Source organism: Monodelphis domestica, chromosome 3, assembly GCF_027887165.1.
Source record: "Monodelphis domestica isolate mMonDom1 chromosome 3, mMonDom1.pri, whole genome shotgun sequence".
NCBI lineage: Eukaryota > Metazoa > Chordata > Mammalia > Didelphimorphia > Didelphidae > Monodelphis > Monodelphis domestica.
In genome coordinates this window covers 513,294,464-513,320,200 of record NC_077229.1, presented here as the reverse complement: position 1 = coordinate 513,320,200, position 25,737 = coordinate 513,294,464, and the positions used below count along the sequence as shown (strand labels likewise).

The following is a 25,737-nucleotide window of genomic DNA, read 5'->3' as shown; positions in this document are numbered from 1 at the left end:
ACAAATGTACGCCACTTCCTTTGTTTTTAATTCCTAATTTAATAGGGCTCTGACTTCTTAAGGATTTGGTAGGATTTGTTCCTACTTGTTTAGATTCAGAGGCAGCTGGTTAACATTAGTTTAAAAGGTCTAAGGATTCCAGGTTGGTTCTATAGCATTCAGAGCTAGCTTAGGAAAGTAGATTGTATGGGAATTTTAGATCTGCCCATATGGGTCCTGGAGAAATTATCTGGATTCGGGACTTCATTCTTTGCACTTGCACCAGGCTTTATAGGGTAGAACTGGAAGAAAAAGATGTGAGATGGTTAAGACTGCTAGTGATGTGACTAAGTGAGGAAACAGGAGCCCAGAATTTTATTTGTCTAACATAAGTTCACATAGTTGATAATCTATGTATGGACAGTGCTCTCTATTTATAATGCTTGTCTTCCCAATTCAGTTAAGCTCTGTGTGTGTATATATACCCACACATACATATACCCATATATACATACATGTATGTGTATGTGTGTATATGTAGAGAGAGAACCTATTGTGTGCTCAGTTGCATGTTTGATGCCAAGAATATAAAAACGAAAACTAAGCAGTCCTGCCCTTACAGAGCTTTACTACATTTTTTGGTGAGCTAGAGGGAAGACACAATATGTATGTATATAAATATATACAAAATAAATGAGGGAGGGAGGATGCTAACATTTTTAGGTATCAGAAAATTTTTATTTTTAAAGCGTCCCTTGATTAGACATTTGAAGATAAAAGGAGGATTCTAAGTGATGGAGGTAAGTAGAGAATAAATTCCAGAAATGGAGGATAACTGTTGCAAGAGTATGGAGATAAGTGAGGGAAAGTGTGTGTGTGTGTGTGTGTGTGTGTGTGTGTGTGTGTGTGTGTGTGTGTGTGTAGTTTTGCATAATATTGAAAAGACAGTAGTATGGGATCAGGTTATGAAAGATTTAAAAAGCTAAACAGAGGAGCTTGTCTTTGATTCTAGAGGTAATGGGAGCCACTGGAAGGGAGAAGGGAAGGTAATAATAATTTATATAGCACCTATGTACCAGGAGCTGTACTAAGTAATTTTTACAGATATCTCATTTGTTCTTAACTACAACCCTGTGTGAGAGATGCTATTATCATCCCCATTTTTATAGTTGAGGCAAACAGAAGTTAAGTGACTTGCTCAGAGTCTCATAGCTAAAAAGTGTCTGAGTCTAGATTTGACCCCAGATCTTTCTGACTCCAAGCCCAGTGGTCAGTCCACTGCTCTACCAGCTACCACCTCCTCTTGAGTCAAAGAAAATAATGGTCATTGGAAATTGTCAATGGAAATTGACTTTGGCATGTATGTAGAGCAGAGGTTCTCAACCTCTCAATTTGTAGCAATGAGAATACATAATGCATATCAGGTATTTACATTCTGAATCATAACTGTAGCAAAATTACAGTTTTGAAGTAGCTACCAAAATAATTTTTTTGTTTGGGGTCACTGCAACATGAACTGTATTGCGGGGTTACAGCATTAGAAAGGTTGAGAACCACTGATGTAGAGGATGTATTGGAGAGGGGAGAGACTTGAGGTGTGAGACCAGTTATAGGCCACTGTAATTCTTTGGCTGAGAGGTAATGAGCCCCAAAACTATTGTGTGTGTGTGTGTGGGGGGGGGTTTGACAAGATTTGTCATTAATCTGTGGGATGGTGAAGGACAGTAAGGAGACAAAGATAAGGCCAGTATTGTGAACTTATGTGAATATAAAGATGATTATGACCTTTACAGAAATAAGGATGTTGAGACTGGTACTGTTTGAGAAAAGATGATTCTGCTTTGGATATGTTGAAATTTCAGATGCCTGTTGAATACCCAGTTTGAGAAAATAACCAGTGAACAATTGGAGATGTGTGACAGGAACTTGATCAAGTGGGAGACTAGAGCTGGAATATAGATTTAGGAATCATTTGCATAGACATGATACTTAACCTGTGAGGATTGATGAAATTCCCAAGTGAGAGGTAATATAGAGAAAATATAAGACACAGAACATAGCTTTGAGGTACAACCAAAGTTAGGTAGGGTAATGTGGAAGAAGACCTAAAAAAGGAGACTGAGGAGAAGAGGAAAAGCAAGAGAGAGCAATATTCAGAGACCCAGAGAGAGAAACTTTCCAGAATACTTTGAGTGATGGTTATATAATTACTTCAGAAGGTGTCATTTAGGAAGAGTATGCTAAAGACATCCTGTGGTTATGCTCATCGTTAGATTATATTTGTGCCTTTTTTTTTTAAGCCATCTTAATTTTATCTTTCATTATCAAATCAACAAATGTTGATGAAAAAACAATGCTGGGCAAGAATTTATCTTGTATTGGCAGACACTGTACTATGTATGCATTTATACAGAATCAATATGAAAAGAAGATAAATATTTAGGCAAAGGAGGGCATTAGTTCTTTTTAAAAAATTTTAATTAATTTAGAATATTTTTTCATGGCTACATGATTCATGTTCTTTCCTTCCCCTTTTCCCTCACCCCTCTTGTAGCCAATGAGCAGTTTCACTGGGTTTTACATGTATCATTGATCAAGACCTATTTCCATATTATTAATATTTGCAATAGAGTGATCATTTAGAGTTTACATCCTCAATCATATTGTGAGGGCATTAGTTCTGAGAAAATCAGGAAAGTCTTTTAAAGAGGAAGTTAATGCTTGAATTGAGTCCTTTTTAATATTTGCAAAGTACTTTTATTTATATTTTATTTTCGGATTGACATTTTCTTCTTTCCTCTTCTGTTCCTTCTCCTCACCAATTGAGAAAGCAAGAAAAAACAAAACCCTGTTACAAATGTGTATAGTTAAGCACACCAAATTCTCACGATGACCATTTCCAAGAAAATAATATATCTCTCAATATGTTTTCTTTTGAGACCAACATTATCAGGAGATAGGTAATAATATATTTCATCTTGAGTTCTTTGGAATTGTGTATGGTTAGTCACTGGACTGATCAGAATTCCTAAATCTTTCAAAATAGTTGTCCTTTTAATATTGCTGCTGTTGTATAAATTGTAAGCCTAGTTCTGCATACTTCACTCTTTATTGGTTCATACAGAGCTTCCCAGGCTTCTCTGAAACCATCCCCTTTATCACTTCTTACAACACGATGATACTGTATGACTGTATACCATATACCATAACTTGTTCACCTTTTCTCCAAGTGATGCCATCCCTTCAGTTTCTAAATCACAAAAGAGCTGTTATAAATATTTATGAACACAATGTTCCTTTCCTTCTTACTTTGATTTCTTTGGAGTATAGAGTTAGCAGTGGTATTACTAAATCCAAAGGATATGTGAATTTTAGTAGCTTTTTAGGGATAGTTCCAAATTGCGTTTCAGAATTGCTGAGTAAGTTCACAGTTCCATCAGTCGTGCATTCATGCTTTTCTGCAGCCCCACCGTTATTTTTCATTTTCTGTTTTTGTCAGCTTTTTCAGTCTGATTGGTGTGAGTTGGAACTTCAGAAAAGTTTTTTTTAAAAACTTTATCCATCATCTTAGAATCAATTTTGTGTATTGGTTCTAAAAGCAAAAGAGTGGAAGGAGCTAGGCAATGAGAGTTAAGGGACTTGCCCAAGGTCACACATCTAGGAAGTGTCAGAGGCCAATTTTAAACCCAGGAACTCCTGTGTATAGGCCTGGCTCTCAAACCACTGAGCCCTCAGAGTATTTTTAATTTGTATTTTTTTAATTATTAGTGGTTTAGAGAGTTTTTTCTTTAAAATGACTATCAATAGCTTGGATTTCTATTGAAACTTCATATCCTTTATTGAAGAGTGACTTTTATTCTTAAAAGTTGAATTAATTCCCTGTATTTCTTATCAGTGAGACCCTTATCAGAGAAACTTGTTGTGAAATCTCCCCTACACATTTAACTACTTCTTTCTCAATTAGTAGGCATATTGATTTTATTAGTATAAAATTTTTAAATTTTATATAATCAAGATTGTCCATTTTGCTTTTTCCTATTCTCTATTTTATGGTCCTGAACTCTTATTTCTATATACAAAGATCTGATGTATCATTTCTTCCTTGCTTCTTTAATTTTTTGTGATGTTACTTTATGCCTTAAGACATACTCATTTGGAGCTTATTTTGGCATGTGATGTGAAATGAAATGTTGGTCTGTACCTAGTTTCTGTTTTCTCCAACATTTTTGTTGAATAGTGGGTTCTTGCTGCGAAGTCTGGGATATTTAAATAAAAAACTCCACTCATATACTTATTTGCTTCTGTATATTGTATATTTAATCTTTTCCATGGATCATCCTCTCTTTCTTAACAAGTACAAATATTTTAATGACTAATGCTTTGTGACATAGTATATTCTCTGGCACTTTTTGACCACCTTGCTCCCTACTTTTTCATTCTCTTTATGTTATTGCTCTTTTGATACTATAGATAAATTTTATTATTATTATTTTCTAGCTCTATAAAGTAATCCTTAGTTTATTTGGTATGGCACCACCTACTTGAAGTAGATCTTGTTGGAAGAGAGAAATTTCATAAGGAGGGAATGCATTCCAGGCATGGGGACAGCTAGGGCAGTTTTGAGGACAGGGAGATAGAATTACATATATAAAGAACAAAAAGCCAAGTTGTCAGGACTACAAATTATGGAAAGGAGACATATACAATATAATGAGGCTCTTAAGGTAGATTGGTACCAAGGTGTTAAGAGCTTTAAAAGCCAAATAGAGAATTTTTTCTAATAGTGGCATTAAAAAGTGGTGAGTAAGGGAGTGACATGGTCAGATCTGTGCTCAAGGAAATCAGCTTGGTAACTATGTGAAGGATCTGTTGGAGAAGGGAGAAATGACAACTTTTGTCAACTAAATGTGGGGTATTTTTGATGGGATAAGGGAACATGGGAGAGTTGATAACAAAATTACATACCAGGTGGTATTTTTGGACAAGGAAAGACGTTTTAAGTGGGGAAGTAGATTTGAAAGAAAAGATAATTGGTTCTGTTCCTGTCATTTTGAGATTGAGATGTTTCTGAAACATCCAGTTTAAAATATCCAATAGCCATATGGGGATAATGGAACTGAAGCTTGGGAGAAATGAATGGGCTAGACATAGAGAAATTTTATTTACTTAGAGAGGTGATAATTAAACAGATGAGAGCTGAACAGATGAGAGCAAAGAGATCCCAGAACAACATCATGTTATAAACATCAGATGATAGGATGATAGCTTTGCCAGGATAGAATATTATGGTGTAGAAGTGGAGGATATTGGTCATAGGAGTAATCAAGGATTGGCAAGGGGAGTGGTCATGATTGGGGGTAGTGAAGGGAGAGGGATTCAGGATTAGAAAACAGTTGTAGTTGAATTAGTTAGCTATAGATTGAAGATTGGCAAGGGAAGAAAGTGATTCCATTTGGGGGTAATGGGCTTATAGAGTACTGAGGGTTAGAAAGGTCAAAGATAGTGATGAATGTGGAATATAGTTCCAGAAGAGGCAGTTGAAGAATAGATAGAAGGAATTAGGAGGTTATGACCAGATAGAGGAATGTCAAAGTGTTTGATAAGAAATTGGAATACTTAAGTGGGGAGAGTAAGGCTGTGACCATTTTTGGGTATAGAGGAACAGACAAATTGAGTGAAGATACCAAGTTTATAAATGACTGGACTAAATTGTTCAACCGAGATTATCAGAGACTGATTTTATAGTTCATCATCTCCTATAAGATGAGCATAGAGACCTTAAGTTACTTAATTTAGAAATTTGAGTTGCTTTTCTATCTCTGTTGAAAATATTTTAAAGGGACAGCTCAGTAAAACTGGGGATAGAGCACTAGACCTGGAGTTAAGAGATTCTGGGTTCAGATTTGGCCTCAAGATACTTCCTAGCTTTTTACCCTGGGCAAGCCACTTAACTGCAAATGCCTAGCTCTTACCACTCTTTTGTCTTAGAACAGATATTTGGTATTGATTTTAAGAGAGAAGGTAAGGGTTAAAAAAAAAGAAAATATTAAAAGTTGTTAGAAAATATTGTAAATTTTACATTTTAACTTCTAGGCAGCTTTTCTTTTGCCAATTTTGGCTCATATGATGAGGGATGGAATAACTGCCAGTCGTTTTAAAGATCAACAGGAACCAGAATGTATTATTGTTGCTCCAACTAGAGAGTTGATCAATCAGATCTTCTTGGAAGCAAGGAAATTTTCTTTTGGGTAAGTGTGTCCAAAGTGCCCATCATAACATTTTTTCCTTTCATAGTTTCAGAAAAAAATATTTTCCTCATCATGGGTTGGTGGTGGTGGAATGGAATTAAGAATAGATATATTATCTATATAATATAACTTAATTCACTGGAATATTCCAAAGATGACTAAACCTCTCTAGGAATTTTGTTTTATATAACTATTGGATCATTTATTATTTCTCAGTTGGTTTCAAATTGTAAAAGAAAAAATTAATTTTAAGCCCCATGTCAGTTTTCATTAAATTGGTCTAAAAACAGGTATGATTGTTTCACCGTAATAATTAGTACCTTCTTCATCTAAGCATTATTTTTCATAGTGATTCATATAATGAATACTTAGTGAAATTGAATTTTTTTTTAATAAATAAAAACTGACTATTCTTTTTATTAAAAGGACTTGTATAAGACCTGTTGTAATCTATGGGGGAACACAATTGGGACATTCAATTCGCCAAATAATGCAAGGCTGTAACATTTTATGTGCGACACCAGGAAGGCTAATGGACATCATAGGTAAAGAAAAGGTAGGATCTACAAGATGGTAACATAAGGTTGTGGGAATAATCACAAAATCCCTTTATTGAAGAAATTCCCTCCCTCCCTCCCCCCTCTCTCCCACCCTTTCTTCCTTCTTCCCCTCTTTCCTCCCTTCCTTTCCCCTTTCCTTCCTTTCTTTCCCTCCTTCCCTCCCCCTTCCCTCTTCTCTCCTTCTTTAGTAATGGGGACTTAGAAATTTATTAGGTCTTTATACATGAGTTCTAGGAGAGAATGTGTACTAAAACTTCCAATAGGTGACTGTTTTGAATCTCTAAATCAGATCTTCATTACCTTTATTGCCACACATACAGTAACTCAGAAGTAATTCACCACCTTTTAATAACTATCTGAGAATCACAAAAATAACTGATTCAGGGGGCAGCTGGGTAGCTCAGTGGATTGAGAGCCAGACCTAGAGACAGTTGGTCCTAGGTTCAAATCTGGCCTCAGACACTTCCCAGCTGTGTGACCCTGGGCAAGTCACTTGACCCCCATTGCCTAGCCCTTACCACTCTTCTGCCTTGGAGCCAATACACAGTATTGACTCCAAGACAGAAGGTAAGGGTTTTATTTAAAAAAAAAATAACTGATTCAAACATACTTTATCATGTGGCACCATGCATGCTAGGTTTTGTTTTCTCTTTCCATAGGTTACCTCTTTTTATTATATACTTAGTAACATCCCTACCACCACTAAAAAAATATTTAACTAAACCAATGAAAAAAAGATTATGTGCAAGACCATAAAATCTACATTATTTACAATTTGTTTAGAATATGTAAATTATATATCTATGCTAATATAAACATCTGCTTTTGAGTTTCCTTTGGATTTCCTTTACTTGGGTACTTTTCTCTTGATTTTATGGCTATTTTAAAAAATGTAATCATGGCATGTATTATACTTTTTTTCATCTCTTCATTTATTTCTCTTATTTCACATTTCCAATATTTGTCATTTTAATAACATAATACAATCCATTCCATTCAACTTTTTCTCCCATTCATTGCCTTTGTATTATTTCCAGTTATTTTATCATATTAAATAAAGCTCCCATGAATATTTTCCTACGAACACAGTTTTTTACCCTTTTAATAATGCCCTTAGGGTCTGTGCTTAATAATGGTATCTTTGTGAGCATGAACAGCTTTACAGCCCTTAATGGATAATTCCATCTTGTTTTCTAGAAAAACAAATTCACAGCTACTCTTTAGTAATGTAATATTTGGTCGATTTCTCAATGTTCCTATTGGCATTTAATTTGATCCCTTTAGTCTTTCTGGTTTTCAGTGAACATACATTACCAGGACCACATTTAGGTAGATTGTTCCTAAGGAAGCAGACACAATCTTTTGCTAGGACCATACTCTTTCCAAAACAAGTGTTTCCAACTTGGTCATACCCAGTGGAACTTTTATTGTAGTGCCATAATGAATTCAGGATTATCTCCATAGTATGATGAGTATTAAGGTAAGACTTATGCAGAATATTTATGCTCTCTAAGAGTGGTAAGGGCTAGGCAATGGGGGTGAAATTACTTGCCCAGCTAAGAAGTATCCGAGAATGGATTTGAATTTCGATTTTCCTGACTCCAGATGCTGGGCTCTCTTTCTCCACTTATCTGCCCCAGCAACCATTTGTCCAGAATCACACAGTTGGGCCAAATTTGAACCTAGGACCTCCTGTCTTTAGATCTGGCTCTCAATCCACTGAGCCATCCAGCTGTCCCTCAACATAGGTTACTTCTTGAGAACATTCAGTTTTATGAAGAAGCTAGCTAACTATCTCAGATATTTTCTACAAAAATGTCAACAAGACATCTTAAACTTTTCATCAAATTTAACCTGCAAGAAATCACAAGTTTATTTTTAATTTTTCCTTTCCAGATTATTGCAGCACATGTTTCTATTTTTTAATATTTTTTACTGACTTTTGTGATAATGGGGTTCCTAGTCGTTCCTGAAGGGCAAGAGATTGGAATGTTTACTAGGGCTATCATGAAATAAAAGAAAAATATCATTGTTTATTCAGGAATTAACTTTTGATAATAGAGCCTAAACTAAAATGGACTAAATTTTTTAGGTTAATGTTTTAATTTTAATCAGCCATGTACATTTTTCTTTCTGCCCTCTGGAAAAGATTGGCCTCAGGCAAATCAGATATTTGGTATTGGATGAAGCTGATCGAATGCTGGATATGGGTTTTGGTCCTGAAATGAAGAAGCTAATTTCATTTCCAGGAATGCCATCAAAAGACCAACGCCAAACCCTGATGTTTAGTGCCACTTTTCCAGAAGAAATTCAAAGGTAAATTTTTTTTTGTTTTAAAAAAAGCTTTGGGGCAGTTAGATAGCCCAGTGGATAGACAAAATTGGAGAGAACCCAGATATTCTGACTTAAAATTCATTGTATTTACCACTGTACCATGCTGCTGCCCCAATCTGGAATTTATTGTTTAGGAAACCTGAATTTTGGATAAAAACTGTTTTGGATATGTGATCTCACCACTATGGGATCTCACCACTATGGCTGCTATCTCTATTTATATTTTCTCAGTCTGGAGCATAGAGGTTGCACTGCCTAGTGCAACAAGTTCATTTTACAGGTGGGAGAAGCATAGAACCAGGGAAGTGAAGGAAGGGCTTTGTCTCCATGTGTCAGAGGTTGTTTGAACCCAAATCCTGACTCCATTACGTATTGGTCTTCCCACTGTGCAATACTGCCTCCTGAGTGTCATTTTTGTCTGTTTTTCTACTAATTCCAGGAATTCTACTTAGCATTCTGGGAGTCTCCCTTATATTTCTTCACACAGGCTTTCCCTGCACATCTATATTACCTCCTTTTCGGATCACACTTTCTGATTATCTTCATGACACTTTTGCCTATTTTTAGTTGGTAATATGATAACTCTACTCATACCCAACATTTGCTCTGAGTGTCCATTCTGGGTCACTGTAAAAAAACTAATGTGAAAAGGTGGGTCTTTTCAGAGTCAAGGATTTAAAAAGGATTATGCAATTTTTCTAAGTATAGTCTTGCTTGTTTACTATTTTTAATTCTGGGAAGAGTTTGTTGTCCATCTGAAGTGCATTGTATATTCATTCAATCAGCTAGCACTTATTAAGGATTTACTATGTTCTAGGCCCTGTGGTAAGCACTGAGAATACATCCCCCTTCCCTTAAATCCCTGTTCTCCAGGAATTTGATTTTTTTCAGGATATGTGTGTGTGTGTGTGTAGGTAGGTAGGTATGTAGGTATATATTTATAGAGTACCTTGATGGGTTCTCTGTAAATTGCATTTTATATTGTGAGATAAAAGACGTCATCTACATGTGCATTTTCATTTATAATAATTAGCCAATTTTGAGATCATTGAGGGAAGAATTTTCAGCATTTTAGGGCAGAAACTAAATTTATTTTTTTAAAAACCCTTTTCTGATAGTCTTTATTTGATACCACAAAGCTATCCTTGTTTTCTTAACAGCTAATGTCAATATAATAAGTATAATGGAAATAATTTGAATATTTCCTAGTGTTAGACTGTAATACTGTACATAGACAAGGCTAAGTAAGCATGGAGAGTCTCCTCTCTATTAGGTAGCCTTTAATGGGGTAAATTATGTTATGACAATACATAAAACAAAGAAAGTCTGTCAGTCCCCTGTACCCCAGCCTCCTTTCCTCTCCCCTTTTGGCTATTGCTTTTGCAGTTGTGGGGTCAGTGTGGTGGAAAAGGCATAAGATGCTCACACTGATTCTCTGCTTATACTTATAGAGTTAGATTTGCAGTAATTTTTAATACTGGATGATGTTTTCTTCCATTTAGTTATCTCTTAAGCCTGAGTTTTGGAATTGGGGCTTTCTGCCAAGACCAATTCCTTTCTCCTACTTCACTTTTGGGTTTGGAGGAAGGTGATGGCTTGTGTGGTTTCTCCTTCTGTCTATAGGAATCTCAGCTTTCCTCTACCTATTAAGGTTAGGATTGATTGGATCTTTGAGGATCAGAGTACTGGATTTTCAGGACCCTCACTGGCCTTTCAAGGCAAAATATTATGAACCCAAGAGATCCTTGCATCTCAGGACAGAGCGTTAAGGACCCAAGAGAGTCCCTTGCACTGGGCTCTCCCACTTTGAATGTTTAGATATCATATTTGCAGTTTGCTTATTGTTGCTCTAAACTACTACCTCCTCCTCCTTAAAAATGTTTAGAAACTAATTTGTTTGTTAGTTATATGAAAATTTCTAGGTATCTTACAACCCTCTTTTACCCTCCCCACACCATAGAGGGCATACTTTGTGAATATACTGTATTGATTCTAAAGCAGAAGAATGGTAAGGGCTAGGCCAGGGGTCCCCAAACGGTTTACACAGGGGGCCAGTTCACTGTTCCTCAGACTGTTGGAGGGCTGGAGTATTAAAAAAAATCTATTAACAAATCCCTATGCAAACTGCGCATCATCACCGCCACCACTATACTGGGCAGCAGTATACACAGTGCAGAATCCCCTTCCCAATATCGCTGCTCATCAGGCTGACATCTTCCATTGTGCAGCCACATAATCCTTTGCGTGGCGCCTTGTTCTCATTCAGTTACTCTCATGCAAAGGATTATGTCACCGGAAGTAGTACTGTACATGAGCGGTGCTGAGCTTTGTGACACTGCCACATATAGTCATCCTGTGCTCCTCTCACTGACCACCAATGAAAGAGTTGCCCCTTCCAGAAGTGCAGTGGGGGCTGGATAAATGGTCTCAAGGGGCCACATGTGGCCTGCTAGGCAATGGGGGGGACAAGTGACTTGCCCAGGGTCACACACATAGGAAGTGTCTGAGACCATACTTGAACCCAGGACTTCCAGTCTCTAGACCTAGCTCTCAATCCACTGAGCCACCTAGCTTCCCCCTTGCTGTAAACTTTCTTTAGTCCCTTCTTATTTCATAAGCCTGGACATCATCTCTCACTAGTCTTTGAAGAGGTAAGTTACTCTTTTCTTTTATAAGATCAACCTTTGTTCATGTGCCCTTGTTCTATTCCCTCATATTCATTAAATTGTCCTTGCTATCAACTCTATACCACCTCCTCCCATTTTTAGTCTATCTCTATCACTTCCTTTCCTGCTGTCTTCAAACATGCTGAAAGTTTTTCCAACCTTCACCTTTAATACCCCTCACAAGAAAAAAGCTTCCTGACTGTTCTGTCTCAACTCTCTTTATCAGCCATGAACCAATCTTTTACACAGAGATGTCTACACTCCTCTACTGTCTTTTGCTTCCTCTACTCTGTTCAACTTTGTAGTCTGGCTTCTGCTCTCATCACTTAGCTGAAACTACTTTCTTTATAATTGCCAAGTGTTTTTAAATTGCCAAATCTAAGGACCCTTTTTTTCCTCAGTCTTCAGCCTTCTTTTCTTTGTAGCATTTGACACTTTACCCCCTTGATAGTTTTTCCTTTCTGAGTTTTTATGATATTACTTTTTCTTTGTTGTCCTTCTGCTTGTCTGACCCTTTCTTGGTTTTAATTGCTGGTATTTCACACCCCCTAAGTGTAAATGTATCCTAAACTCTGTCCTGGGCCTTCTTTCTTTCTTTCTTTCTTTCTTTCTTTCTTCCTTCCTTCCTTCCTTCCTTCCTTCCTTCCTTCCTTCCTTCCTTCCTTCCTTCCTTCCTTCCTTCCTTCCTTCCTTCCTTCCTTCCTTCCTTCCTTCCTTCCTTCCTTCCTTCCTTCCTTCCTTCCTTCCTTCCTTCCTTCCTTCCTTCCTTCCTTCCTTCCTTCCTTCCTTCCTTCCTTCCTTCCTTCCTTCCTTCCTTCCTTCCTTCCTTCCTTCCTTCCTTCCTTCCTTCCTTCCTTCCTTCCTTCCTTCCTTCCTTCCTTCCTTCCTTCCTTCCTTCCTTCCTTCCTTCCTTCCTTCCTTCCTTCCTTCCTTCCTTCCTTCCTTCCTTCCTTCCTTCCTTCCTTCCTTCCTTCCCTCCCTCCCTCCCTCCCTCCCTCCCTCCCTTCTTTCCTCCCTTCCTCCCTTCCTCCCTCACTTATTTGGTGACTTCATCTTCTCCTTTGTATTTAATTAATTACCTAGTATTTTTCCTGAGCTTCTAGTCTTGTATCACTGCTTATTGGGTGTCCCAGAGATATTGTACAATCACCAAATCCAAAATGGAACTGATTATACTTCCCCACAAAACCTAATCGTCTTTTGAACTTCCCTTTTTCTATCAAGGATACTACTGTTTTTTCAGTTTACCTAGCTTAACAACTTGTTGTCATCCACAATTCCATACTTTCATGTCATATACTCAATCAGTGGCCAGTTCTTGTTTCTGCTACCTTAACGGCTTTCACATCTTGTTCCTCTCTCCATTCGTACTCTCTGTCTAGTTTGAGCCTTGAGGGGTTGCAGTAGCTCCTAACTTGGCTGTCTGCCTTTGGTTTTTCCTTATATGCTTTATAGTTTTCATTGTGATTTTCTTCTTTTTTAAAAAAATATTTTATTTTCCCAATTACATGTAAGAACAATTTTAAACATACATTTTCTGAAATGATAAGATCTAAATTGCCTTTCTCCCTCCCTCCCTTTTCTCCTCTCTATAAGCAATTTGATAAATTTGATCTGGATTACATGTCTGATCATCATGCAAAAACATTTTCATATTGACCATGCCATGAGAAAATGCTCCTATAAAACCAAATCCATAATAATAATACACAAGTAAAGTAAATAAAATATACAAATAAACTAAAGTGAAAAGTAGTATGCTTTATTTTGCTTTCAGATTCCATATAGTATTTTCTTAAAGTGCAGTCTGACTCCTGAATTCAGGAAAATCTAGTCGTTCCCTATTCTCTGTAAGGTTGAAAAAAAATCCCTTTAGTTTGACATTTAATGATCTTCAGAATCTGTCTCCATTCTACATTTCCACCTCATTACACATTATTCCTTTCTGTTAACTAGGCAGTTTACCCATAGTAGCCATCTTTACTATTCCTCACATCTGTTATCTGTCTGTGCCTTTGTGGCTGATAATTACACACTTTTTCTTCAAAATTCAGTTGAAGTGCTTTATTTTGCAATATTGCATTCTTGGGACTGCCACAAGGGTCCTTTGAATCTGTTTTATGCATAGCTGTATACATAAATATCATATTTCTGATAAAATATATGTCCCTTGAGGCTTATGACCATATGGCTTTTTGTATCTTCATTCCCCAGTTTTTAGTGTAGTGCATGGCTCATAGTACACACTTTATCATCAGCTCCATGGGTACATCTCTGTGCAGGTGATATCCAGATTTATATATGTCCAGCCCTAATGTGAAAGCTATAGAAACATTTCTAGTTGTCATTGGAGATTTCATATGGGAGGAACTGCAGTATCCTAAAAGAGCTCATTTTGTTTACCCCTCATTCTTCTCTTCTCTTTAAACTCCCCATATGGCATACCCACACCCTCACTACTCATTCTTATCCCAACTATTCAATATGCAGTTTTTTTTCCTACCTTCTTCATTGCTCCTATTTATATCCTCTTTTCTTGGATTATGGGTGTCCTGGGAATGTTGGAAAACCCATATTGTGATAATTTGTTATTGTTTCAGGTTTGTTTGTTGTTTTTAATCAAACATGATTTATCATTGTGTAAATAGTAGCTTAGATTTTTCTGTTAGATACTAGATGAGAGAAAACCATATTCACCCATGCAGCTTTTTTGTTGAATCTACAATAAGTTTGTCACTGAGTAACTTACAGAATAAGATCTAGCCTCACAATTTACAGTCTCGATTTTAATACAACTTTTTTGTAACTTGATTTAGGTTTACTTTAACTTTTACTATGAATATAAGCTAATTTTAGGTGACTAAAAGTGAGAAAATACCTTGCTAATCTAATAAATTTTATTTGGTATTAGTATCAACAAAATGTGATGCATTTTTGCATTGCCATTTAATAATTAACTTTTAAAATACTATTTAATAACATGACGTTGTTAATGTGTGCTTTAAATAATTAAAAGCAGCTATATAGTTCAATTTAAAGTAATACTAAAAGAATGCCAGAATAAAAATTATGATAAGATGAAGAATAAAGGAAGTTTTAGAGGTTAAATTATTATGATTTTCCTTTCTAGGTTGGCTGGAGAATTTTTAAAAACTGACTACTTGTTTGTTGCTGTTGGACAAGTGGGTGGAGCATGTAGTGATGTTCAACAGACTGTTCTTCAAGTTGGCCAATACTCAAAACGAGAAAAACTTGTTGAAATTTTACGAAACATAGGTAACTTTCATATACATATTCTTTATAATGAATTTAATTTTTAAAAATTTTACTGACTTTAAGAAAGGCTTAATGTGTTATGTAATTTTAAGAATAATATATTTGTATTTTGATTCACACATAATCCCAATGTTTTTCTAGAGGTCGTTTAAAGATAAATGCAGATAATTTCTGCTTTCATTTTTCAGATTGCTGTGAAATCTTTGAATAAATGTGGAAATTCAGACTTTTGTTACAGAACTTGTTTCTGCAATTATGACCAATAGCATATTCCTTTAATACCATCTTCCAGCTTGACTTTTGATCTGTGAACCATTTTCTCCTGAGAAATAATTATTCCTGAAAATAGAAATTCTAAACTATGTCTTGATATTGAACTATATCTCTAATTCATTAAAAGCTACTACTTTGATTATGATTTTGGATCCAGTCCCTTTTTTGCTGGATGAAGGTACTTGCTCCTTTATTCATCTATTTTCTGATCTTTTTATGTTCTCTGTCTTCTGTCATTTTCCCTTTAAAATATGTGTAGATTTTCTTGGTCTTGGTGTAGGTAATTCATTTCTACCACTCAGGTTATTTTATCAGATGTTTGACTTTATACTTGCCCGGAGTTCATCCTTCTTTCGCCTTATACCACCTTTGTATCAATTCTCATCATTCTTTCAACTCCTTTTAAACTCACTAGTGAGCTCTGAAGCAATTTTTTTGTTTGGTACCCCTCTCCCCTCATGTTTATGTATGTGGCAGATCTTGAATTGGAAAGGGACCTTAGAGGTCATATAATCAACTCCCTAATTTCACAAATCCTTCAATAAGCATTTATTAAGCATTCACAGTTTGCCAGGCATTGGTGTGAAAACTGGAGTCCAGGGAATTCAAGTGACTTACCCTGGCTGCCTTTTACACCCAAGATATATGCCTTTCTCATTTTTCACTTCTTTAAACCTCCCATTTCCTTCAAAGCTCAGATCAGGTGCCATCTTTTACATGAACCTTTTTCAGATCTCCTCTCTTCACACCCCCAGTTTGCTACTGCCCTGTTATGTTGTATGTATTTTGAATTTATTTTATAGGTATGCTTATACATACATGCATATATTTATTATGTGCCTGCTCTGTTCCAGACACTGTACTTGGTATTTGGTTAAAGATACAAAACAAAACCATCCCTGTTCTCAAATAGCTTACATACTTTTGTGAGGGAGATAATATGTACATATATAGATATTTATGAAATACAAGAATTATAAGGTAGAGGATAGCCAGTATAAATGCAAAGAGTTGGGACATGTAGTAGTGGAATAAGAAAAATAAATAATATTACTAAATAATAGTGTATGACTGTGTAGATCTAGAAATAGAGGTAATTGAATGAATTACCGGTATAGTAATGTGGAGAAAAGCAAAGAGGACCCAGGCCAGAGCTTTAGGATATACTGACAATTAAGTAGTGGGGTAGCTAGATGGCACAATGGGTAGAGTACCAGACCTGGAGTCAGGAATACTACTCTTCCTGAGTTCAAGTCTGGCTTCATAAACTTGGGCAAGTTATTTAACCCTGTTTGTCTTAATTTCCTCATTTATAAAATGATCTGGAGAAGGAAATGGCAAACCACTCTAGTACCTTTGCCTAGAAAACCCCAAATAGAGTCACAGAGTTGGACATGACTGAAAAACGACTGAATAATAGCAGCAGTACATAGGTGTTGGTAAATTGATGTTCCAGCAAAGGAGAATGAGAAGGCATGATCAAATATCTAGCAGTAAAGAAAGTGAGTGCTACGGAGAAGTCTCAAAGAAATCACCTAGGAGGAGAGGGTGGTCAACAATGTAAAATTCTATAGAAGGGTCAGGAAGGATAAGAATGAAAAAAGGTCATTAAAATCTAATCATTTAAGGCACTTTTGGTAACTTTGGAGAGAAGAGTTCTTTTTCTTGTTAGAATGCAAGTTCCTTGGAGATTGTTCCTGTTGTGCTTTTTGCCTGTATCTCCCAAGTCTGTAAGATAGTTCTTGGTACATGATAAAAGTCTTAATAAATGATTCTAATACATTTATTGTTTGATCAAAGTCAGACAAAGTAATTGGTAAATACATTACTTCAAAAATATTAGTTAAAAATTTGGAAAAGGATCTAAGAGAGAGCTACTAAAATTTTTAGATAAATGATATTAAGTAGTAGTTCAGAAATGTAGCTAAATTTGTGGATTAATTAACCGAAGATTGGGTAATAAGTGTTTAATAAGAAATGAGACAAATATATGAACTTAGGGGAAAGAAATATTAAGGAAACAATCTATATTCATATTTATTTGATGACTCTAGCTTGGTTTATACTAATTTCTGTTACCTTAATATCAAGATTTCATAGAAATATCAGTTTTATGTTTCTTATAGTGGTCACTATTTCATTAATTCAAAATAGTATGTACTTGTCAATTATTCCTTTATAACTTTTAAAATAGTGACTTATGCAACAAATTACAAAAATAGCATGAACAGAATTTAGTGTTTTAATTATCATTAAAATTTAATACGAGGGGCAGCTAGGTGACTCAGTGGATAGAGAGAACCAGGCCTGCACATGGGAGGGGTCTAAAAAAATTTTAATCTGACATAATAAATATCAATGGTAATTATCATGTTATAACTGGTTTAAATGTTAAATGGTTTGGCATGAATATTAAACAAAATTACCAGTTTTACCTTTACAAAGTTAAAACTAGAGTCAGGAGAGAGAAAGAGGATCGTAATAGAATAGGAAAGAGTTCTGAACTCTCTCTGAAGATCTTGTAATTTGTAATGTTCCCATGCCATGAAGGCTTCTCCAGCTGGTGTCGTGTAGAGTAATTGCTGAAAAAGCGTTACCCTCATTGGCAGGTATATCAAATCTTAAGTGCTTTGAATCATAACAGGGAAGAAATTTATGTAGGATGGTAGTCTTGGCTTTCTATTAAGGGAAAATGAGATTAAAGATATAATGAGGAAAGAAACTTCGGGATTGTGAAGGAGGGAAAATTTTGATTTCCCATCTTCTTTCTGAAGTATGGTTTTTATGTAAAAGGATTAAGTTGAAGATCTATGACTTAAGGAAGGTTCCTTGCTCCATCAGATTTCTTCCACAATAACTGAAATTAGAGCATTTAGAGATTCATTTGGATCAAGAAGGAAGTACTAACTATCCTTAAAAAGGTGAAGGAGGAAACTGTTTCACATTTTTGTGTGAAACAGACCAACTAATTTGCTTTCCTCATCTAGTTGGGATAAGTTTTCATGAAAAAAGGTGAATTGCAAGGTAATTATGGAACAGCAGAAAGAGGGCAATTTTGTGGGACTTTGGGCAATTGGAGAACAGCATGAGGGCACGAAGGTTAGAAAGGAAGTGATGAGGACAGAAAAAAAAAGTTTAAATTTTGCCTGTGGACCAAGTGTAGCTGTCACTTGACCTATCAGGTCTCTCACCCCAAGTTCTCCTGGGAATAAGAGATTTCTCCTTATTTATGAATGGCATTTTTTCTCACTTTAATCATATTTATTGCCTGATCCCACTTGACAAATTCTTAGTCTCTTCATGTGGGTCAAGGGCCTAGTTTCTGCTTGTCATACAGAAATCATGTGCAAGAATATGTGCTGTAGGGGAAATTTACTCAGCATATTAAAATTTTTTTTGACCTGGCTGGCTACAGAGTTAAGGGTGTGTAGGGCAGATTTTTTTTTTTTAAATAACCCTTACCTTCCGTCTTGGAGTCAATACTGTGTATTGAAGAGAGCGGTAAGGGCTAGGCAGTGGGGGTCAAGTGACTTGCCCAGGGTCACACAACTGGGAAGTGTCTGAGGCCAGATTTGAACCTCTCATCTCTAGGCCTAGCTCTCAATCCACTGAGCTACCCAGCTGCCCCCTGTGTAGGGCAGATATTGAAGAGGAGCAGTATGCTCTGTTTGCCCAGAAGGAGAGAGAAGACATAAAACATAGTTAATTATGCATTGCCTGATATTATTTCAAGTATTATCATTAATGGTAAAAGTACTAAGTACTTTAGGAAGCCAGAGATATATTAAGACCATAGGATATTTGAATTAATGTAGATTTTTATTTAACTCCATCAGAAATCAACTTATTTTTTTACCATATTATTTATAACTAATAATCAGATTTCATCTTAGATGACCTCTTAAATTTTATTTAAGATCGTGTGCCAAAAATCTGTTGGAGAAGATAAAGAGGTAGAAAAATTCTATAAATAACCTAAAACAAACTTTCAGTATACTCTGATACTCAGTGATTCCAGTATAGGTTGATAAAGAAGAAAACTGTGAAAAACATATTCAAAATTAAGGGATGAGTTCAAATTTGGCCTTAGACACTTACTTGTGTGACCTCCTAAGCAAGTCACCTAACCAGTTTGCCTTATTTGCTTTATCTGTAAACTGATCTGGAGAAGAAAAAAAGCAGACTACTCCCGTATCTTTGCCAAGAAAACCCCAAAGAGGGTCAGATATGTCTGAAAAACAACTAAACAGGCTAATACTTGGAAAAAAAATGGTTTAAACATGTTTGACTAGTTCACTGGTGCTAACCTTCAAAATCTTTATCAGTAAACCTTTCTTGAAAATTCATCTTTATCAAATTCTCTTTTAGCTCTTAACAGTTGAAGATGTTACTGAATATTAACAAGCAAATGAGCTAATGATGGCATAGTCTTCTCCCTTTAAAAAATGTTACATATAGTTTTAAATAACATGTGCTTTTGGATCTTTCTTTGTAGTAGCTTGTTTGGTAAGTAGGTAAGCAATAACAAAATTTATTGATAGAATGGAAATAAGTGGATGAGAGAGAGGAGTTAAGTGAATTAGATTTCTATAAGTGAGAGTGGAATTTCAAAGAGGAATGATAGGGTGAGAACTTTCCCAAGAAGCTTTGGAAAAATCAGTTGAACCTACGATCACTCTTTGGTCTGTCTGGGTCAAGGAAGGTGGTCTAAAGAACTTGCTCTGAGAGTTGGAGAAGATCTGGTGAATTTCTCTTGAAAAAGATGTTTTAGTAGACAAGAGAAGAGTGGTTGTTGTGACCGTGAAAATATGGGTTTCAAGACTTTGAATTGCCAAAACTGTAAAGATAACTTTTAGTGTCTTGGTTTTATATTAAAAATAAAGTGGTCGCCATGGGAAAAATTCCCAAATATGAAATACCCAAGTCAGCTGGGTTTTTATGGAGATTTTAATGAATACAAATAAGGAATTAAGGAAAGAGGAGAGAGAATAAGAGAAATATAGTATGAAGGACCTAGGCCAACATGGCCTAGGCCTGAGCCTTAAGAGAGAGACCAGTCAGTCTTTAATCCACTCACCACAACATTTGTCCCAAGCAAGATTCTAGTGTTCAGAGAGATCCAGCTACTCCAACTAATCCGAGCTCCAACTCAGCTACCAAAGCTGAATTAACTTTCAGCCACCGAGATAGAGACCAGCCTCCAATTCAGCTCCTTAGCTGAATCTAACTTCAGAGGCCTTTCTGACCTCCTTTTAAAGAGAATTTTCTCCTATTTCACCTACCCTAAGTTTTCACATCTACCAATCACAGTAGACGTTTTCCAAAGGACTGACCATTCTTAATTCACACCTGAGTAGACTAAAACTTTTGGGTAATTCACACTTGTTATCACCTTCTCTGGGTAGACTAAAACCTCATACCTCTTGCTAAGCTTACTTGAACTTTTAGTGATTAATTTGACCTTCATATAGGTACTTAGCACCTTTTTGTATTAGATCTAAAAATAGACCCAGCTTAAGGGTTTTAGCTTTACTTTAAGTATAGGTTAAGTACTTTTCATTGTTCAGTAAGGAGTTTACAACTTTATCTTCCCCTAAAGTATGCTTAAGTATGGGTGGAGTAATGTAAAGTTCTCACATACATTCCTGACTAAGTACCTCCATTGTTTAAAATGGGGAATGGTCTTAACCAAATGTTCAAAGGTAGAGTCTGAGAATTTTTAAGATTCAGAAGTCTGAGAAATTTTAAGATTCACACTGCCTTGCCTCCTTTTTACCAGAGGTGGCAGGAGAGAGCAAAGGCTGAGTGAAGAAGTCTGTGGAGTTCTAACAAGCTGAAATTTTATCTGAGCAGCAGGAAAAAAAATATGACTGATTCTTCTCTGTTTATTAGGTTTATAATTTTAGTTTAGGATAGAAAGTTAGTTAATTTGGAGGATTAGATTAGTCAGATAGAGTAGCTAGGTCAGTCTTGACTTTTGTCAAGAGAGAAGCAAGTCTGTCATGGGACAGAATTGGGTTTTGGATTTAGTTAAGATAAATTTAGAATTAGGGAATTAAATTAAGCCTTTCAAATTTCAATATCCACAATTTCTTTTCCCTATCACTGTTCCTATAGAAGTCAATATAAATAAATAGTTTTTATAGAAGATTTATCTCCAGTCAAGTCTCTTCAACTACTGGTCCACCCAAGTCTCAACCACTAACTCCCAACAACTAAATTTGTTTATAGTCTATAAATAGGCTATTATATCTGCAATCTATAAGTGATCTAATCCCCCAAAATAATACCTTCCAATATTTGATAGTTTGTGTAGTTTACAATAACATAACATTTATATTTAACATTTTTTTAGGATGTTCTTATAAAAGGCATTTAAACAGGAAGCACAATTTAATTTTCATGCTATTTGGATTTTTGTAGTTTTAAAAAAACTCACCTTGAAACATTTTAGGGATCATATGAATTACAGTATAGGAAAAAATAAAAGAATGACTCTTAAGGCAAGTGTCTGAACTTGTTTTTTAAAAAGTAACTTATTTTTTTAATAAGTAAGTTATTTTTTTATTTTTATATATATATATTTATATGTAAATATATATAATAAATTTTAATTTATTGTTTTTAAATAAGTAACTATATTTTAATATAATTGGTTTCAGATATAATATTTATTTTATCAATTTAAGAATATTTGAGCACTTGTCACTTTGCAACATAGTAGGTGCTTTTTAAAAAATACTTGTTGATCTGAGATAAAGGATCCAGAGATTTCACCAGAGGAGTCTCTGACATGAAAGAAGATGAAGAACTTCTGCTTTAAGGTCTACATGTTACATCTGTTGTGCCCTTTATTAAATATGACTGTTGATCTATTATCTTATTTTGTAGGTGAGGAAAGAACAATGGTGTTTGTTGAAACTAAGAAAAAAGCAGATTTTATTGCAACCTTTCTTTGTCAAGAAAAAATATCAACAACAAGTATTCATGGGTGAGTGAAGACTTTTATCCTTATGATAATTGATTGTATTTGAGTAGCATGGTGGCCTTAATTTATTAAGAAATGTGCTGTTGTTTATGATACCTAACAATGTTCTTTTTAGCCCTATCCATGTCATCCTAAATATTAAAATGTTCTCTAAGAAATAGACTTACCCAATAAAGTACAGCTTATGTTCCTAGATTTATTTTATATTATAGGAATGTTATTAGCCACCTCATTTGTTGTGATTTGATTTTAGGTGTCAGATTACTTAGGTGTTAGAGCTTTTATTCCTTTGGGACTTCTTTTGAATAGACTGGTCTAATATATATGTTTTATCTTTTTTTTTTTTTAGTGATCGGGAACAGAGGGAGAGAGAGCAAGCTCTTGGGGATTTTCGATGTGGAAAGTGCCCAGTCCTTGTTGCTACTTCAGTAGCTGCCAGAGGGCTAGATATTGAAAATGTTCAACATGTTATTAATTTTGACCTTCCTTCTACCATCGATGAATATGTTCACCGGATTGGACGTACTGGTCGCTGTGGGAACATTGGCAAAGCTATTTCTTTCTTTGATCCAGAACCAGATAGTCATTTAGCTCAACCGTTAGTAAAAGTACTGTCAGATGTAAGTTTTGTTCTATACACTTAAGGAATTTTTCACCTATCTTATAATGTAACTTTTAAAAGTTTTAAGTACATATGAAGCAAAACTAAGATGGAATCTCTTCAAATTATCTCAATTATATGATTTGAACATAAGGATAATAATTGCTGCCTTTAATGTATTTGTGTGCTTTTATTTAGGCTCAACAGGATGTCCCAGCATGGTTAGAAGAAATTGCTTTTAGTACATACGTCCCTGGCTTCAGTGGTGGTACTTCACGGGGAAATGTGTTTGCCTCAGTTGATACTCGGAAGGTCAGTTGGAGAAAAAAACTGTATTTCAGAATTTTTTCCCATTGAGTTAAAATCATAGATTGCAAGTCTATGTATGTGTGTGTCTGCTTAGCTTCTTCCTATTTATAAAATCACCGAAGTTGAGAAGTTGGAAGAGTCCATCTGATCCATCTTGAAAAAAGAATCTTCATTACAACATAGGGAAGTTCTTGCCCTTGTTCTTCTTGAAGACCTAACCCACTATTTTCCAAGTTAATCCATTTATCTTTAGATAGTTATATCACTAGGAAATGTTTCTCCTGGCAAGCCAAAATTTGCTTCTGTAAATTTTAACCATTTTTCTTGGTTTTGCCTTTAAGGTAGGAAAAAAAGAACAAATTTAAACTTTTTTTTTCTTAGTGACAATTTTTCAATTTCTTAAAGATGGCTGTCTTGTCCATTTTCTTCTCCAGATCCATCATTTCCATTTCCTTCCTTGTTTGTTATGGAATTAAGGCATTTTGCCACTTAGATTTCCCTTCTAGACAATATCCATCTTAATTTAAATTGTCCTCCTTAAACTATGGAACCCAGAATAGAATACAACATTTCAGTTGTGTCACAATGTTATCTCTTTATTCTTCAAAGCTATACTTCTTTTTATGTAGCCCATAATCATATTAGTTTTTTGACTGCCATTAAATAAAATACTATTGTTATGATGTTGATTTTGCAGTCTATTAAAACCTCTATATCTTTTTCAGGAAAATTGCTCTCCAAACATGTCACTGAATCACCGAATTTTTGATTTGTTAGGGACCTCAGCAGCCATTTAGTCCAACACCCACATAAAAGAATCTCCACTAAAACATATCCAAGAAGTGATCTTTCAACTTCTGTTTGAAGATCTCCAATGAAGGAGGTCTTAGCCTATCACTTCTTGAAGCAAGTCATTCTTTTTTTTAGAACCTCTAATTTTGCCTGTGATTTCTATCCATTATCTTTTGGGCCAAATAAAACAATCTGAGCCCTCCTCTGCATAACAGCTCTTCATGTTCCCTTTTATCAAGATAGTTGTCAGGTCCCCTTTGAATCTCCTGATCTACAGGCTAATATGCTCTAGTTTCTTCAATCTTTATCTTCTTTTTTTCAGTCTTCAACCTTTTTTAAGTCTCAGCTGTGTATGTAATGAATGAAGGCTCTCTGCTATTCCAATTACCTTCTTCTGGACCAGTCTTTCTTTAGCAGCTATACCTTTTTTCTGTTGTCACTTACCCTCATCCTTTACATTCCAAGCAAAGATCCTTTCCCTTTGGCCTTCCTTTCTCTCCGAAAATAACTGAAAAAAGCTATGTTGCCTTTGGCTTCCTTTGAGAACCTCAACTAATTCTGAGCTTTAGCATCCTTAAACTGTTTTTGTAGGATTGCTAACACTCCTAAGTTCATCTTCCATTAATGGCACCTTCTTCCACCTAGTATACATTTCTTTAAAAAACCAAAATTGAAAAAAAAATTTTAATGACGATTGGTGAGTCTCCTCTATATATTCAGAATTATTCTTGAACATCTCCCTCTGTTTTCCCCTCCCTTCCTGACTGCCCCTATTGAGTTTTATTAATTGTCTACAATATGCCAAGCACTGTGGTAAGTACTGGGATTATAAGTAAGAAAAAGGATAATATCTTCCCTCAAAGAAGAAGATGGCATACCAAAGGAAGCTGGAAAGCAAGAGGGGTACCCTTAAGGGTACTCATCGTGGGAGCATTTTGTTCTATGGAGTTTAAATCAAGCACAGCTGCAGGTATAAATTAGGGTAGCTGGAAAGGCCAGGTCTTGCCCTTTGCAAAGGAGAGCTTTGAGCAGAGTTTAGTGCTTTGATTTCCAGTCAGACTTCCCCAGAAGCACTTTATTATGCTGGATGTTTGCAGCATTTTTACTACACTTATTTCCATTTTTCCTGTATTTATTTACAAATTACTACATGGGCTCTTACCCATATTTCCTCTAATCTCGTTGAAATCTGCTTTTCTCAAAAGTCTAGGGAGCATGCCAGGCCATCTTCATAATTCTTTTTCTCTATCTGAAACCCTAGAATATGGCCATTTCCACCAAAGCAACCAATTCCTCCTCATTACTGAAAATTAGATGCAGAATTGAATTTTCCCTTTTTGGTGCCTCTTTCTTTTAGATGAAATTATCATTCAGGCAAGTCAAGAAATTCTTAGCTGCTATGTTTTGGACAAAGCATTAGAAAGATAAGGATTTTAAATTTTTAGGGGTTTGTGTTTTTGGTTTTTGTAATGTTAATTTGATATCTTTCTGGCAGAGAAAAGAACATATAATTTACTGACATTGACGATGTTAAGACCAGTTTCAGTACTGAAATCTGGTGATAGGAAAGTCTGTTCGTTATTGGATGATAATTTTAGAATATTTACTTTAGAAGTAATTGGTATGCAAACTACCAGTATTGCTACCATTTCATTTAAGAAGGTATACAAAAGGTCAAAATGGCTGGAATTTAAAAAAACAAATTAAACTT

At 35.4% G+C, this 25,737-nt stretch overlaps 1 protein-coding gene across 3 annotated transcripts in view; it reads left to right on the top strand.

The window, feature by feature from the left end:
• Window positions 1-25,737, top strand: part of DDX4 (DEAD-box helicase 4) — a 59,301-nt gene that overhangs the window by 32,672 nt on the left and 892 nt on the right. For all 3 annotated transcript variants that reach the window (XM_007486327.2, XM_007486325.3, XM_007486326.3), the window contains 7 exons: window positions 6,073-6,227; window positions 6,654-6,783; window positions 8,937-9,103; window positions 14,918-15,063; window positions 22,228-22,327; window positions 22,674-22,944; window positions 23,124-23,237. In XM_007486327.2, the coding sequence (XP_007486389.1) occupies window positions 6,073-6,227; window positions 6,654-6,783; window positions 8,937-9,103; window positions 14,918-15,063; window positions 22,228-22,327; window positions 22,674-22,944; window positions 23,124-23,237 (1,083 nt within the window). The remainder of the gene's footprint in view (window positions 1-6,072; window positions 6,228-6,653; window positions 6,784-8,936; window positions 9,104-14,917; window positions 15,064-22,227; window positions 22,328-22,673; window positions 22,945-23,123; window positions 23,238-25,737) is intronic.